Source organism: Ascaphus truei, chromosome 8 (assembly GCF_040206685.1).
Source record: "Ascaphus truei isolate aAscTru1 chromosome 8, aAscTru1.hap1, whole genome shotgun sequence".
NCBI classification, from domain to species: domain Eukaryota; kingdom Metazoa; phylum Chordata; class Amphibia; order Anura; family Ascaphidae; genus Ascaphus; species Ascaphus truei.
The window spans coordinates 23,894,287-23,912,913 of NC_134490.1; the positions used below are offsets into that span (position 1 = coordinate 23,894,287).

General features: G+C 39.4%; 1 protein-coding gene across 2 annotated transcripts in view; it reads left to right on the forward strand.

Annotated features, from left to right (window-relative positions):
- PGPEP1 (pyroglutamyl-peptidase I) overlaps positions 1-3,773 on the forward strand; it is a 45,099-nt gene extending 41,326 nt beyond the window's left edge. Inside the window, exon 5 of one of the 2 annotated variants that reach the window (XM_075610823.1) lies at positions 2,004-3,772. In XM_075610823.1, coding sequence (XP_075466938.1) covers positions 2,004-2,196 — 193 coding nt within the window. In that variant the 3' untranslated portion in view covers positions 2,197-3,772. Of the gene's footprint in view, positions 1-2,003 lie in introns of both variants that reach the window. The other variant, XM_075610824.1, reaches the window with a different exon arrangement.
- The last annotated feature ends 14,854 nt before the right edge of the window (positions 3,774-18,627 follow it).

The following is an 18,627-nucleotide window of genomic DNA, read 5'->3' on the forward strand; positions in this document are numbered from 1 at the left end:
CAGGTGATACCATGGGTACTTGACAAGATAAAATCAGACAAGACGATGGTCATTGCAGTACTTTTTTTTTGGGACGCGAAGAGCGTGGTACGCCCAGCTTGTCCCGCATGTGAGAAGAACAGCCATGGATACTTCTTCTATCAGTCGCATCCATTAAAATAAGGTTCTGATTGGGATGACAAATCTACAAAAGTGAGTATTAGTGGCCTGGAGATTGAGTAAGGCAAGCTGCTTAAGAGAGAATTATAAAAAAAAGTTGCAGATACTTTCTTGGCAGCAAGCAAACATTCAACTTCAAAGGGGTACTGTAGAATTAGGTTCTGTTTCTGAAATTTGTGTGATGAAATACATTACAGTATTTGAATTCTTGCTATCGGGACAAGACGAGGGACTGATGGGGATTTTCACTAACCGCTGATGCATAGTATTGCACATCCATGTCAATGGCTGTTAACGCTGAGTCGAGGTCCAATACCCCTTTATTGACGCTTGGTGAATTCCAGTCCTGATTTCTGTTCTTTAAAAGTCCACTTTCAGCATTATTGGAAAAATGGTTGGCGTTAATTGATCTAGTGGCCAACTTCTTGCAAGCAATATACAGATTGAAACCTCAAGTTAAGTGCAGTGCTTACTTGGGACTTGCCTGCATTTCTGAACGTTCTCACCGAGCATTGCTGTTAGACCATACAGCAGATCTCCGACATGTATCTCATATTTTAAACCCATGCTTCTTGTGGCAATTATATCAGCACACACAATTGGTGAACTGCAAGCCCTGTCTTTCAGGGAGACTCAAAGCTTTCAACAAGGATAAGATGGTACATAAACCATTGTGTGCCCAACGTAGTATCAACCTTTCACATTAGCCAAGAGGTTATATTACCATTCTTTTATCCAACCTTGCGAACAACGACAGATCTTTTCATTCTTTAGATCTGGTTTAGATGTTGAAGTTAATGCAGGACCCAGGACGGGTGCTTTGTACTTCCGTCCAAAGGAAGGAAGGATCAAAATCTTCCATAAAACGAAAATCCAGTGTGTTATAACCTGCATCAAGAAAATGTACATCAGCCAGAGCAAGCCAATTTCAGGTCAGACAGACAGAGATACGTGCACCTCATTTAAATATACTTTGCATACGAGCCTCTGATTGGAGGGGAGGGCTTGTAAATCAAATGTACTCCTTCTGTTAGAACACCCTCCCTGTTGGAACCAATAGAGATAAGGAGAGCAGAATGGCTGGGCTCTTCCTGTGCAAACTTTTGTTACCGCTTTCCATGTTTACAATTTAAAATATTTTAAAATACTTCTAGACATTTGATCTAAACAAACCCTTAAACAGGTCACTGCCATTGGTTGGTTTTAGTTCTATGATGGACTGCATATTTAAAATGATCTCAAACTATGAAACAGCCTTATAACAGCTGTTTTTGCCAGTTTAATGGTTAAGTACATTCACTTTACTAAAATTTTAGCATATGTAAAGTGGGACTTTTTATTCTTTCCAATCCTACTTGTACAGAGAGAGAAAGATCACGTGTAGTCCAAAAGATGAAGAGGTAGTTGTATAGTACTCGGCTCCCCGTTGCATTCACAACTATAACCCAGATGGCTGTCAAAGCAGACCTCACAAATGTAATGAATGTGTAAACTGAATACCAACATTGTCCTAGGCAGTAGTGACATATGGTCTTTTGTATCAGTCCTCTCCCCCCCCCCCCCCCCCCCGCAGTATGTATGTGGTAATACAACTCCCATTGAAGAAAATGCTGCACTATATTATATAGAATGTAAATAAAAAGAATTATTGGGATTTATTTACGTTTTACCATTCAATCTGCAGTAAATTGCAATGGAAACAGACTAAAACTGTAATAACATTGTAACACACACAGCAAGTGCAAAGTGTGCCGAATCAGAAAAGCTACTGTACAGTATGCACTTTCTATTTGAATCAGGACTTAAAGTGCCAATATTTTTTACATGATTTTGTTTTTCACTAGGTACCTATGTGATTTCACCTACTACACCTCCCTGCATCAGAGTCGGGGCAAATCTGTTTTTATCCACGTGCCACCCCTAGGAAAGCCTTACACAGGCGAGCAGCTGGGCAAAGCTGTGAAAGCCATTATCGAAGTGATTCTGGACATGCTGGAGCAAGCTGAAGACCAAATCAACTGTGACCACAAACACTGACCCACAGAAACTACTCCCTGCTGCCGTTCTCCCTTCTCTTGCACTTGTCTAAAGCTCTCCCTGTGAAAAGAAGTGTGCAGGAAACCCCCCAAGAGAAACAACATTGGCACTTATTTTTAGACGACAGAACATTCGTTTCTTTTTCTATGGGGAGTGCTTTTTTTGTTTTCCTCTCACGATTCACCTTAAGGTCTTATTATTCGATTGTAATATACCTGGCTTCTTCAGTGTGTTCATCCTTTCTCCTGGCAGCTTTGCAATGCGCTGCTGACACCTCTGGTATGACGGGGTTAAGAGCGCAGTCTCCCGGGCACTAAATTTAACTAAAGACAGTGATCTTTTTATTAGTTAAAAATTAGGTTGTCATTTTTTGCATAGTGAGTTTACAAAACAAGTTATTTAATAAAATATACAATTTTTATTGTCATACAAGATGTATTTTCAGAAGTGTCAGATAGTGACTGTATTTAATGACTGGATGGATTCATAATTTGGGGATCTTAAACGCTGATTACAAACTGTTGCACAGTTAATTTAAACCTCAATTGTGTTCACTTTTCTACGCAAATTTGTATTGTAAAGTTGTTGGGTTTTTTCTTTTTAAAGAAAAAAACGTTTTAAGAAATGTAAAGTTTAGGGTGTTTTTTGCTCATCTTGTGTTCTTTTTCCCCTTCTTGTGTTCTTTTTCCCCTTCATGGAGGACATAGAGTAGGCATGATTTATAATTGGAGCAGGATAAATAGGATTATTGATTGTGCTTCCCCTGCAGTTACTAACCGCAACATTTTTCAGGCTTTCAGAAGCACAATTTAGTGAGTTTTTGGAAATGTATTTCTTTTTCTTGGTTCTAAACTCTTAAATGCATCACTGTCATTAGTTAAATTAGGTTGAGGGCCCCTTTCTGTCATGTTTGGAAACCACTTGTAAATGCGTGTTTTTTGTTTATCAAAATGAAAGCTCTTTTTTTATGAATGCAGCAAAGATCCTTAGTCTGTAGGATAATATAGAAATATGTATGGTTACGTAACTGAAAGTGTTGGGAATAATTTGTCGTTGGTATTTACACTTTCCTTTGACATTTCAACCTTTTGAATATCGAATGTCCAATATTCCTTGGTACAATTGTAGCAGACGTGATTGCACCCGTTATCGCATGATCATGCATTATAACCACCACAAATTTTGTTGTGCGATTTGCCGCGGCTTCATTCAAACAAATGGAGCCATGAGCCAGATGCGAGATTTAGTGCCTTACCGCAAGAGAACAGGTGCAATATAACATCTGTTACATTTGTATGTTGAGATTTTATTAACATTGTCTAATGCACATAATCTTTTTTATGATAACATGTTTGTTCCGTATTGCAATTTGGTGGGTTTAAGGCATGGCAAAAGTTTATATACTATCAACTAATCATAAACCAGGAGTAATTTAATATTGGGAATCCGCTATTCATGTTTTTATCAAAGATCAGGAGGCCATGAAAATTTTTTAAATTAATAATTGATTTATCTTTACATATACTTTGTCTCATGGCTTTAATGGGAAAAAAAAAAAAAAAAAAAAAAAAAAAAAAAAAAAAAAAAAAGTTCTTGGAACCAAACATGCTGCCATATTTTTCCAGAGGGTTAGCTAAATATACCCTCTGTACACTAATGATTAAACACTGATTTATTAAAATAATATATAAAGCCTGAGACATGTTTATGCTGTTTGATCATCAAGAAGATTCATATGAATAAGTAATGCTGCAGAGTTCAAATAATATAATTTGTATAGAAAACATGCCTTTTAATTACATCAAATTTCTTATAGCTTCCAAATGGATTAACTACAATTGTACTGCAGGCAAATCATTCACTAATCAAAGGGATAATGAAACATGACATCTTTATTCTAAGAAAACGGATGTTTGTCTCATGACCTTCGGAGCACCCATACCCTGATCAACACCTTTGTGCTCAGAGAGGGCAAAGGGGGTCAATCAACTTGGGGGGGATAGAATTATTTGATGGTGACCAGACTCAAATCCCCAAGTGGGGTTATGCACAGTTATCAATGTATTAACGTATGTGCGTTAACACTTCTCACTGTGGCCCCCTATTCAATATGCTGTGAAAGTTTTCCAGTGCTTGAAGAGATCTACTTTTATATATTTGAGACCACAATTTCTTCCAGCATGGGGAAGACTGCTTCTCTGTGTGTTAAATAAGGGTGGGGTGAGAGATGGGGAAGTTATATTGCAATATAAAGGAGTCTTCTCAAAGCACAGTGGATTATGGCAGTGTGGTTTTCGGACCATGAATTAACGATACAATACATGCACTAAATGGAGAACAGGGTTAACATTAGGTGACAAACGGAAGGTCTTTTGGAACAAAGGACAGTAATACGCACAACTGCCTTTAATTATACAAGCATTACCAGAAGGTACATGAGGTTGAAAAAAGACATACAATTCAACTATGCTAAATTGTGATGACAGATACTTTATCCTATATTTGTATTTACTGTATATTAATCCATTGGAAGGCAAATAAAAAAAACCCAGGGAAATATCATCTAGTGATCTCTCATAAGGGGAAAAATAAATTATTTCCTGACTCAAAATCTTAGCAACCAGATTACTCCCTGGATCAAAATCCTTCCCATGTTTACTTATTTGATTTATCCCTGTATACCTTTCCCTTCTAAAAACATGTCCAGACCCTTTCTTTAATTTTTTTTTAAAAGATATCTATTGTATCTGCCATCTGTCTCCGTGGGTATTGAATTCCACAATTTAACTGCCCTTACTGTAAAGAACCCTTTCTTTTGTTGGTAAAATCTCCTTTCCTCCAACCGTAAGGGTTGACCCCGTGTTGTTTGTACCGTTGTGAAAAAATAGTTAGCAGAGAGTTCACTAGTTTATTTGCAGCATAATGTCCAGGTTGATGCCATAAATACCCTTTTTAGATTCGCGTTACCAGGTAGAATGGTGATGTACTGCCAATTCAAGTGAAAGAGCAGGAAAGTGTATTTTCCGAGGTCAGGAGGGGCCTCATGGCAAAAACTGCTTTGTAAATATAGGCCTCTATGCCCTAAATATTGTTAGAAGTTATTCCGATGGGCAAAGTGGCTGTGATTCAGCGTCCTGTTGGGAAGACAAATTGTGGTAGGAAAGTGGCATCAGCACATGCCATATTTAAGGGTAGAGATGCCCTTTTAACGCTTTCACTGCGAGCAGGCCAAGCAATGCCCCTCTAGCTCAAAGGGGTTCAATTACATGTAGTTTGTATAGAGCAGCGGTGTTTGAGGCTTTAACCAATGCACAAATCCTGTGCTAGCCATATGATTTAAAAAGCAAACTGTGCTGTTTGCTCCTTTCCACGGCCAGAACCTCTCACACACAACAGCGCAAGCTACTGTACAAAGCTCTGCATTTGCACGGATTCCCATATCTACCGCTGCTTCATTCAGGCGTTAATTTGTTGGGGTTTTTTTTTTTTGTTTTTTTTTTTGTTTTTTTTTTTGTTTGTTTTTTTTAAACCCTGCAGTTCCATTGGCAATGACCAGAGATTGATCCCATGAGCAAAGTTTGGTAATACAAGTATCGAATATACGTAGCATATAGAATAGAATATTTTACTCTTCAGTCATTTTTATTTTGCCATTATTTTACTTGGTAATTAACAGAAAAGGAAATGAAATAGCATAAATAATATAGAAAGATGTTTATTAAAAAGAACCCCCTCTTCTCCCCCCGCCCCCACCCCCTTCAGCATTTTACACACAAGATGAGTGGGGTGGGTTTCTGTAAATTGTCCACACATTTTTCCAGGGTTTGACAGTTCATAGTAGTGAAAAGCTCTGTTCTAAACTATACAAAGATATGTTGTATTATCTGGGAGCTTTGGAGGCAAGTAGATGCCAAGAAAAAGCCATTCAATAATTTGCCAATCACTAAATACGAAGTAAACATTTGTCGGTTTTTTTTTTTTAAATATATATGTCTGTAATTACTGATATCCTTTTGTTAGGTTGTGATATGTAAAGTGTTCTGTAGATCTGTAGCCTGAATTTTCTTTTTTCAAGAAGTTGTACAAATAATAACTATACTGTAGATAGATTTGCTTGTTTTTGTTCTAAACCTATTTAATACATAACACAAACGTCTGACTACCTCTGCCGCTATGGTAAACATGAACTCTTGCAGTGCCAGCAAGACCTTGCCTTACAATGAGTTGCAGGCCCCATCTGGCAGCAAAGAGTTCAATGAATTTCATGTAACAATATAACGCCCAATGCCTTTTCAGGAATTGTTCTTATGAAAGCACCAGCCTGTATGAAACACAAGTATATGACATGTGTTTTGTTCAAGTATCATGAATGTATAGGAATGTGCACACAGTTATAGTTAATATATCACCACGTATCCTCGTGGAAAAGTGCCGAAACGGCTGTGAGCCGGGATCCTTCTACCTCTCTCTCTTTAGGCCAAGCTTTTTCTCCCACATCAATGAGGTCTGTGAATTCCTCTATCATGATTCAATGTTAAACTGCAATTATTTGTTTTGCAGAACTTTTTCTCCAACAAAATACAGAACATAATTTAAAAAATATATATTATACAGGAAATCTTACAAATTCATGCATATGTCCTGTTTCGTACAGATATGCAATATAAAACAAGCACTTTCCATCTGTCTTAAAATACAGTATTTTAAAGGGGTTGTCACATATAGTGGGAAAGAAAGAAAAAACATTTCACTTATTAATGAAATTGGCTTCATTAGAAGAATGTAATCATGCTTAAAGTAAAAAGTTCATCTAGTTGCTCTCTGTGTTTCCTGGCAGATGTCTACAATGCATTGTACATTCCCATTTTACTATGTAATTCAACCATCATATTGTAATATGAAATTGCACAAATGTATAATTCACTGACAATCTTATTACTAAGGGCATTGTACACACTTCTGTTAATAAAACCAAACACCTTTTATATTTGATATGTGCAGGGAGTGGCTCTTTTGGATAATAGGGCCATAGCATCTCTTTCTGTATGTGTTTAGATGGGGCTTCATTCATAAGAAGTAAGGAAGTCACTCTATTATCATGTAATGGGTAGCCTGCTCTGATACTATAAAATGTAATACCCGTGTATCATTTAATAAATGAATAAAATAAATGTGTTTTTCAAACATTTTCATAGCTTTAGCCTAGTGGTTAAATTCTAAGGAACCTATTCACTAATAAAATGCAACAATTGTCAACTGTTGTGTCCAGTGCCTATTAACTGATACTGATGGTTATTTCACCTTGGTGAATAGACTTGTTATAGTTCTGCCAGTTGGATCTCTGCACATGCCATATGGAAATATGAGTGGCTGAGCTTCAGTGTATGGTGTTTTGGGTTATACTGCTGATGTATGATGACGCATCTCCAAGTTTAAAGAAAGGCTATAGCCTTTTTAAATGGCTTTCCCCATAAGCTCTGCAATGCGTTTCTGTCCTGTACAAGCACTGGAGGGGTTACAATTCTCGTCAACTATTGTAGAGGTGGTAGTACTATATCTCAATGCACTTCAGCCTTCTAGTGTTATACTTATTTTGAAAAAAAGATGTTTATATCTAAATATAGTTTTTTCTTTTTGTATAGTGCAGAAACAGAGATTTTATTTTAGAAAGGATGTAGCCTGGCTTTAAATCCTATTGATTTATATACCAGCTACCCTAGACAGGTCCTTGTTCAGAGCCAAGTCTTTAACCAAGCTCAGCATTTTATTTGCGAATTGACCAACAGGACTACAAAAGTAAAAACCCGTCTATAGGATGATGGAGTCGTTTTTGGTCACCTCGATACAAGTGTCTTACCCCATCGCTTTTAGAGGTGTCTGCATGAGCAGTAAAAAGGATCAGTGGGAATGACCTATTATTTTATTCTGCAAACTATGATGGCTCCGAATTTGTAAAGCACCATTTGCTGACTTCAGTGGAACTTATGGGCAAGAGTGTCTATTGCAGTTTGCAGACTGAGGTCCTATATGTGAGGTAAACGTCTTCAAGGTTGATAAACGGATGGTTCATCTAGCCGGTGTTAAAATATCTCAGGTATTGACTTGTGAGTTTTTGTGCAATTTAGAAGCCTTACAGAGCCAAAACCACCACCCAAAGTGGCTTCACATCACTCCGTGCAATCTTGCAGTGCCTTGTAAAACCAAACCATTTACCATAGTGAAAGGGCTGTGACATCTCATCTGATTTCATTTTGTTCAGAACACTTCATTGTCAACTCTGGAATTCTACGTCTGTAATGAGTATTTGCATTTAATAAAATGAGAGGGGAAAAAATGAATGTGTTGTCTTATTGCTGCTACACACTTTTTTATTCAGTCTGATAAAGCAGGATAACTACTGTACTCCCAGCTAAAAAGAAACAGTGGGAATAACTGTGTCAGATTTATAAAAAGAAAAGGAATTCAATTGAACGGAGCTAGAGTTTTCTTTCCTTTCACAATTCTGGGGATATTTTACACTGTTTTTGCAAATGTTAGAAGGGGGGGAAAGTGCACTGAGAACTTAAAGTAACATCATTGGAGAACACAAATTCAGGTAAATACATTCTAAAATAAAAGAAAAACATTATTTTAAAAAGCTTAACCTATAGAGAGCCATAAAAATGCTTTGTATGACTCGTGTTCCTTATAACCTCTCTAATTATATCCCCTTTCTGTGATGCTTCATTTAATGTGTATTACTGGCCATATCCATAGTACTGTACTCTTTAAAAAAAAAATTTAATCTGATATATATTCTCAAAAGAAGTGCTACTGTGTGTGGACAAATGTATACAACAAAAGACAAGAATATCCAATGCTACATCCAATGTGACAAAATACATAGTTAAATACTTCAATGTTTATATTCTCATGAGTAAGGGTAATTTAGTTAAACCCTTTGGCCAAAGTGTTCTCAGCCTGCTGCCACGTCACGGTATGAACAGTAAGCAGGTCCTAACACTACCTGTGAATTTAACAGAATTCCAGCTTTCTCACATGATGATCAATAAAACCCTTATTCATGACGGGCAAGGAAAAATTGTTAAAGCTCAATACCATCCTGCAGATGTAGCAGACAGCACTGCGAAGATATTTAACGCATTAAATGACCAGGTTTCATTGTTTTCAATGGTAGCATTTGTTCTCTTGATCACGTTATTAGTGTTATTTCTTGCATTAACCTGTGTTAACTACATCAGTATCCTGCTCTAAATAAAGTGATTTTGAAGTAGATATTCTTGCAGCACTTATCTGATACAAATGTGAGCCCTTTTCTCTGTGTCGTAAGGCTATCTTGTTTTGGCATGCTTCTGGAGTAGGTTAGAATCGATACTTTGACTAGTAAAGTAACATTTTTCCATCACTTTCCTGCCTTCAAAAATATATTCAGTGTATTCGGCATTAGTAGAATTCCCTCCTGCTGAAAATTAACATGCTACTGTTGTGAGACCTATGGTGTATCTTCTGTATCGCTCCTTTCTAATTGCATTAGTCATCGCACTTACTTTTAATTATCCTACTGTAGCATGTAATCAAACATGAAGTGTTCTGTTGTACTGCAATAAACATTTTGTTGGCTTTTTCCTTCTTAGAAATAGCATGGCCCTTAGCAATATATTGTAGGCTCCTATTCAATATGCCATCAAGCTGTATCTTCCCCTTGTTCGGGAAGATTTAGGACCTTATTAATGAAGCTCTGCCATAAGCTAAATTAGATGGCTTCTGTTACTGGAAGACACCCTAAAGCCCACTTAAGTGGATTGGATGCACCAGAAGGTGTCCTGTGGAATATAACCGCTTAGTAAATATGGGCATTTAGAGGCCATCATTATCATCTGAGATCTGACTCCAAAAGACTGTTCATGGTCCCAAGGTTCAACAAAGTTCTTCTCTTACCATGCACCCCATAACTTGAACAGTCTACCAGAGACTCTCACTGCCGCCACCAGTCTAAGTTCTTTCAAAACTAAAGCTGTCACATTTTAATCTGGTCTGTAATTTATATACGCCTATAATATGTATTATCTTTAACTGTGCATGCAATGTCTTGTATATAATGTACGGTATAACCCTTTCCCCTCATTGTAACTATGTATTTGTCATACGTCTGTGCCCATCCCACAGCCACCGTCCTCTACCCATTCCGCAGCCACCGGCCCACCCGCAGCCACTGGACCCCCTCCTGCAGCCACCGGCCTCCCTCCCCGCAGCCACCAAGCCTGACCTGAGACCATCCCCAAGGTAAGTCTGATTTTTATATGTATTGGGGGTGGGGGTGTATTTCTTTATATGTATTGGGGTGTGTTTTTTTATTTATTTTTATATGTATTGGGGAGGTGGGGGTATTTTTTATTTGTATGTTGGGGTATATTTTTATATGTATTGGGGGGATCGCACATCTTTTACCATTGTGTCCAGTATTTTTGGACAAGCCACCTGGCAACCCTACCCAGGATATACTTGAAAACGAGAGGTATCTCTCAATGTACAGTACTACTTCCTGGTAAAACATTTTATAAATAAATTATGTGAAACTGTTTCACTTGAAGCCACCAGATGGTGCCGCTACCACCACCTTGAAAATTATACAGCAGCATAAGATTGAAGCCTCTTATAGTCTCGGTCGGGGATGACTGCCATTTCGGGTGTGTGTGTCCTCAAACCTCCCTCCAAATTATGAGGGAGAGATGCCGATGCACAGCTGAGGTACAGTAACAGTACCCTGGGATATTTCCTAAGTGTATACATATACATACACATACATACATACGTGAAAAAGAAAGTACACCCTCTTTGAATTCCATGGTTTTACATATCAGGACATAATAACAATCATCTGTTCCTTAGCAGGTCTTAAAATTAGGTAAATACAAACTCAGATGAGCACCAACACGACATATTACACCGTGTCATGATTTATTTAATAAAAATAAAGCCAAAATAGAGAAGCCATGTGTGAAAAACTAAGTACACCTTATGATTCAATAGCTTGTAGAACCACCTTTAGCAGCAATAACTTAAAATAATAGTTTTCGGTTTGACTTTATCAGTCTCTCACATCGTTGTGGAGGAATTTTGGCCCACTCTCTTCTTTACAACGTTGCTTCAGTTCATTGAGGTTTGTGGGCATTTGTTTATGTACAGCTCTCTTAAGGTCCAGCCACAGCATTTCAATCGGGTTGAGGTCTGGACTTTGACTGGGCCATTGCAACACCTTGATTCTTTTCTTTTTCAGCCATTCTGTTGTAGATTTGCTGGTGTGCTTGGGATAATTGTCCTGTTGCATGACCCAATTTCGGCCAAGCTTTAGCTGTCGGACAGATGGCCTCACATTTGACTCTAGAATACGTTGGTATTCAGAGGAGTTCAAGGTCAACTCAATGACTGCAAGGTTCCCAGATCCTGTGGCTGCAAAACAAGCCCAAATGATCACCCCTTCACCACCGTGCTTGACATTTGGCATGAGGTGTTTGTGCTGATATGCTGTGTTTGGTTTTCACCAAACGTGTCGCTGTGCATTATGGCCAAACATCTCCACTTTGGTCTCGTCTGTCCAAAGGACATTGTTCCAGAAGTCTTGTGGTTTGTTCAGATGCAACTTTGCAAACCTAAGCCATGCTGCCATGTTGTTTTTAGAGAGAAGAGGCTTTCTCCTGGCAACCCTTCTGAACAAACCATACTTGTTCAGTCTTTTTCTAATTGTACTGTCATGAACTTTAACATTTAACATGCTAACTGAGGCCTGTTGAGTCTGAGATGTAACTCTTGGGGTTTTTTTGCAATTTTTCTGAGCATTGCACGGTCTGAATGTGAAGTAGAGACTGCTGAGGATCTCCCAGGGCTCAAACCACTGTACCCAACCTGTATATGCCTTAAATTCATAAAGTCTTAATGGAAGCCCAAATAGCCACAATGGAATAAACCTGCAGGGTAATGGTTCAAAGTGTCTTGATGGTGATCACAGATGGCACTGTGTCCCGGTAATCAAGTGAACAGCAGCAAGGTAGATTGTCCTATGTACATAAGCAGCAAAATGGCATTGATAGGAATATTGATAGTACTCACAGTCTGTGACTAGTCAGGGCTTTCCTGCAGCGTGCATCTCGACTGGTGTTGCATAAACAGAGTAGTTCCTGTGGATCCACGTGGGTAAGGAACCGGAAGAGCACAGCAAAACGCAAAGCGGGGACCAGGCAATAAAGCTGCTATTAAAAGTGAGGTTTATTTATATAAAGCACACAACAACATGGACAGGAGGAGGTGAAGTATCCCTCTTACGCGTTTCACGCTCTCTCAGCGCTTTTATCAAAGAGTAAAATACTCGTGCACAACCTTCCTGGATATAGGCAAGGACATAACTCCGCCCTCAACGTTGCGTCCCCTCCACCAATGAAAACGGAGCCTCATAACAGACCCGGTTGGTAAACAAGGAGGAGGAGAACGCAAATGAGCCACGAAGGGAAAAGGGGGAGGAGACAAGACCGAGCACACAAACAGGACAGGACAATATAACAACATATAAACATATAAATAGTAGAAAAAACGGATATATAATGAAATAAAATTAATAAAAACAAATGAACACTAGCCCCTGTACCTTAAAACAAAATACACGGTCTGACCTTGGGGTGAATTTGCTGGGACGTCCACTCCTGGGAAGATTGGCAACTGTCTTGAATGTTTCCACTTTTGAATAATCTTTCTCACTGTAGAATGATGGACTTTAAATTGTTTGAAAATGGCCTTATAACCCTTCCCAGATTGATGGGCAGCTACAATTGCTTCTCTAAGATCATTGCTAATGTCTTTCCTCCTTGGCATTATGTTGACACACACCTGAATGCTTCAGACCAGCAAACTGATAAAACTTCGGCTTTTATAGATGTGGTCACACTTGCTGATGATCAATTAATCAAGGGCATTTGATTAGCAGCACCTGTCTGCTACTTAGCATCTTAATTCCTATGGAAGCAGTAAAGGTGTACTTAGTTTTTCACACATAGCTTCTCCATTTTGGCTTTATTTTTGTTAAATAAATCAGGACACGGTGTAATATGTCATGTGTTGTTGTTCATCTTAAGTTGTATTTAACTAATTTTTAGACCTGCTAAAGAACAGATGATTGTTAATATGTCCTGATATGTAAAACCATAGAATTCAAAGAGGGTGTACTTTCTTTTTCACATGAGATACATATATACGTACGTGTGTGTCTGTGTCTGTGTCTGTCTGTGACATAGTAATGTACAGTACAGTACCTCTAAGAATGTACTTTGGAAGACAAAAAAAGTAATGGAAAATGTTAGATATTACAGTTGGATACACACGTTCCTTTCTGGCGTCTGATTTTCTTAATATTGCTCAAATCTGGCAGGGACCTGTATTATTTTAAGAACCCATTTATCAGTTTTATTGCCATTCCTAGCATAGATATTTGCTCTTCTTCCAACTCCGACGCTCTCGGTCTGATCTCATCCTTCTGTTTATGCTACTGTTACGCTGCTATCTGCTCTGACCTTTTTACCAAAGTCATTTTGTGTGCTCCATAAATTGTCTAACCTGCTTCCTTTATGAAACACCAAGGCCCCGTGTATCAACACAAAGAAATGTTGCATTGACGCACTGCTGGGGTTGCTTAGCGGTAATATTACTGCCTTTGAAGTGGATGAACCCGGTTTTTAGCAGTGTCTGCTCATCCTGAATAAATCACTTTATCCCCTTGTGCCTCTGGCACCAATATTAGATTGTAAGCTCTGAGGTTTTTTTTTTTTTCTGATGCCTTTGAGCTGTCAGACGTAAGAAGCTTTGATTAAGTTCATCTGATTTGCAACAGATTGTAAGATGGGTTGACATGCAGTTTGCCATCTGAGAGGTTTCTGATGCAGAGACAAAGGATGAAAAATGATGCACATAATTTCATATACCGGTATCCAATTATAATATGTACGTCCTAATTCCTCTGTAATCCTTTTGACATTCTGGAAATCAAAGTGATGCACAAAGGGCAAAACTGGAGCAATCGGCAACTGCTCCCTATAACGCTTCCTTCAACTGCTCCCTATAACGCTTCCTTCAACTGCTCCCTATAACGCCTCCTTCAACTGCTCCCTATAACGCCTCCTTCAACTGCTCCCTATAACGCCTCCTTCAACTGCTCCCTATAACGCCTCCTTCAACTGCTCCCTATAACGCCTCCTTCAACTGCTCCCTATAACGCCTCCTTCAACTGCTCCCTATAACGCCTCCTTCAACTGCTCCCTATAACGCCTCCTTCAACTGCTCCCTATAACGCCTCCTTCAACTGCTCCCTATAACGCCTCCTTCAACTGCTCCTTATAACGCCTCCTTCAACTGCTCCCTATAACGCCTCCTTCAACTGCTCCCTATAACGCCTCCTTCAACTGCTCCCTATAACGCCTCCTTCAACTGCTCCCTATAACGCCTCCTTCAACTGCTCCCTATAACGCCTCCTTCAACTGCTCCCTATAACGCCTCCTTCAACTGCTCCCTATAACTTTTTCGCCAACTGCTCCTATACACACTATAACCCTCCCTTATGGCTCCTATAACTCATTTCTATAATTGCTCCCTGGAACTCCTGCGCTAACTACTCCTATAACCACTCTCCCTAACTCTTCCCTATAACTCTTCCCCTATCTGTTCCAGCAGAGTATCTTGATTAATTGACACACAGGTCAGCAACATTGCAATACCTCTCAACATTACAACTGTGATATCCCAGTCTGGATTGACATCCCTCAGCCATAACCCCTATAAAATGCTGCCTAAGTATAGAGTTTAGATTTCCATGTTCTGTATGTTTACGGGACACACCTCTGACTTTGGATTATGACACACAAGGAGACTCACAGATGTAATGAAAGTGAAATCAGAGCCTCGCTCTGCCCACGCTACCTGCTTCTAGCCATGATAGTGTAAATATTTAGAGTTCAGCCTTCTTTTAGCACCCCTCACCGCTGCGATAGAGAGATTTGGCAAGAGTGCATGCCAGCTTAGCTATTCACAGTGTGGAGTGTTCAAATATTTTGTTACAATTTCCTGTTTCAATGTTGCAGTGTTCGTGTTGTAAGAGAATTCATCCCCTCATGTTACTTGACAACATACAAGAACACATCAGCTGCCCCCATAGGTTATATTAAAATCCCAAGTTGCATCACTGTATATAACAAATAAATGGGTTAAATGCTAGTTGTTTGCATTTAAATCTAAATATGAACCTTACACGCATACATTTGATATAATTACACTCTTAAAAGTTAAGACCACACTCTATACTGCATCCTAATATTATTTTGTTAATCCCTTGAATTGGTAGAGTGACCAGCAAATGCATTAGTCTGCACTCCGCCGGGGGGTGGGGTGGTTTATTTGGGCTGCAGGGACACCAGGAATAAGACCCTTCCGAATTTCCCAACCCCTGTTAGGACAGAGTAGGATCAACTCTCAGATCATTTATTAGTGTGAATACTGACAGCTGAAAATGCATAAGGTTTTCACTGTCTTCTTGATAAAACTAACTTCAACCCATGGTTTGTCTATGGATGAAAAGATCTGTCTCCTATTCCTCAAAAACCATTGGGGAGAAAAGGTTGGGTTCATACAGTGCCGTATGATTTGGTTATCTATCTAAAGTGGTAAAGTAAACAGCAATGCAGCTCTAACCTAGTTACTGAAAACTGTCTCTCCAGCAGCAAAAGAGTCACCACTAACCAGTTGCGTTGAGTTATGTGTGGTTAATGAACCACTGCCAGTACTTAAGAACAAGATAGGGAGGCAGTCACGTCTGGAATGCAGACCAGAACAATCCACAGTGGGAAAAGTGCCAAGCAACAGACTTTAAGTCACATATTCAATTAATATAATTAACCTTGAGGAACAGAGACCAGAACGACATTGCCACTGGGTTCAGTCCCAAATACCTCAACTGTCTATCATGATAAAAAAAAAATTGCCATTTTTCTCCAGGCAGTTACAAACACTATACAACTCTCACTTATTCTCGTATTCTTTTGCGTTTTCTACATATAATCTACCTCTGGATGGTACCGGCCATCAAGCAGTCTTGAGGCCTTGTGTGTGTTCTATTCAGATCTTGGGGAGACAATCAACCCCAAGAGGGGCTGAAGGCCTGTCTCTCTCTCCCAGCCGTAGAGACTCGAAGCTCCACTCCTCTACCACATGAGGAGGAGAGCTGGACTGCAGGTCTGAACTCCAGGAAGGGGAGATCTCAACTGACTATAACTTTGAGTGCCTTCTCCTTAAGGCACAGAGAGGGAGGGCACAGAGTCTGCGCCATGATTGGCTGTACACAGACTCAGTTCACTTCCACCCCTGTCACTCAAGGAGGCAGCGTGAGGAGGGGTAAACCCCACAGGACTGCCTGCCACTGCCTATAACTACTGAAACTTGCGTGACAGTAGGCAGAAAGTATAGTCTGGACAAGCCATGGCTAAACAAATATAGGATAAAGTATCTGTCTACAGTTAGCATAGGTTGAGCAAGATGGACATATGTTTTTTTTTTTTTCAATCATCTTCTATACTGTATAACTATGTGGCTATGTAACTCAGCGGTGCGCAAAAATTTTAGTCTGCGGCCCCCTGCCTGCTCACGTCCCCCCTCCCCTTACCTGATTGCCGGCAGTTTCAGAGGTCATGACGTCATGTGACCCCACAGTGTATCGGCAGAAGCCGCCGGAGACCAGCTAAGTGAGTTACAGAGGTCTCGCGTGCGCTCCCCCGGCATTTAATTTAAATGCTTTGGGGGAAAGTGCGGGACCTCTGTAAGCGCCGTGCCCCCCAATTTGCGCACCCCTGATGTAACTGATATACATATGCAGAACAATGGTGGAAATGCTGTGAGGAAGTAGTAGCAATGTGGACAGTTGCAAGAGATCCTTAACTTGCTACGGGTCAAAAAATGGAGTTCTAATGTAGTGGAATTACCATTTCTTTCTTACGTACTTCTTGAAAAAGTACATAGGAAAGAGATTGTCGGAAATGTTTTTGTAGAAGAAAAAAAAGTGCTAGAATCCAAATAATAATAATTTAAAATAAACTATGTTAAATAATTCAGCTTTAAATAAAGAAATGTGGTACAAAATCCACACACCCTATTAATACTCCCATCCCATTCCTAATAGATTAATAATCACTGTATACAGTATAGTGTCTTATTGACCACCAGAAAAGGGTGCTGGGACTCTGGAGATTGTGCATTTTATGGCTGCATTACAAAGTGGGCCCTAATAAAATAGCAGGTTCCACTGCAGCAACATTACAACGTAGAACAAATGTAAACATAAAAAAAAAAAGAGATGGTTTGCATTCTCTAGTCTGTAAAGATGACGCACACAGCAGCAGTTATCAATGTAAGAAAATCCATTACATGCAAACCTAACTCACTAATGATCATCTAAAAGGAGCAACCCAAGCGGGCGATTTTGTGTGTGCAAATGTTTTATCATGGGGTTGAAGCAGAGGTTCTCTGGAGCTGAACCCCATTCATTTCAGCTCCAGGGAGTCCCTGCTTCCGGAGATGCTTCTCACCGAAAGGGAAGCTGTTATCTCTCTGCTTTTTAAAGCCGCGGGCCAAATAGGAAGCCGCAGCAGATGATGTCACGGCTTGCTATTGGCGCACAGGGCATGGGAGCTTTACGTGATCCCTGCTAGCCGAGAGGCTGCTGGCACCCCTTACGGAGCAAGGGGTCCACGGACCTGAAATGAATGGGGTTCAGCTCTGGAGACCCCCTGCTTCAATCATATATTTAAATTAAAAAAACAAAACAAATACAACAACTAAAAATCGCCCACTTGAATTGTCTCTTTAAATGGGGAATCGATAACGGCTGGATCGGCCTATGTAGAATAAGCCGCGAAATCTTCTGACCTCCTTACCAGTCTCATCTGAGAACACTAGAGGGCCACATTGAGCCTTCAGTTATATTCTGCTCTATGTGCTCCAGAGCCAGGACCAGAGGTAACTAATGGCAGCAATATGTTTAACAGTTTGAAACTACTGTGGTTGGCCGATTTACATCTTTTAAATGTAACCATTTATTTTTAAAGATGCTAAATAGCTGTGTATTTATTTAGCCCATCATTTGAAGAGATTGGGACCTAGACAAAAAAATATATATATATATATATATATATATATATATATATATATATATATATATATATATATATATATATATAATTTCAACTCTGATTGTTTTAATGTACAACGGGGGAGAGGGGACTTCCACAGCGTTCCTCCAACCCAGTGATGAGCCAAAGAACCAGATAAGGATAGTATACAGATAAGAATAGTTCCAGCTGCACTAAATTCAGGTAGCAGTGTATACATACTGTACATTTTCAGGAT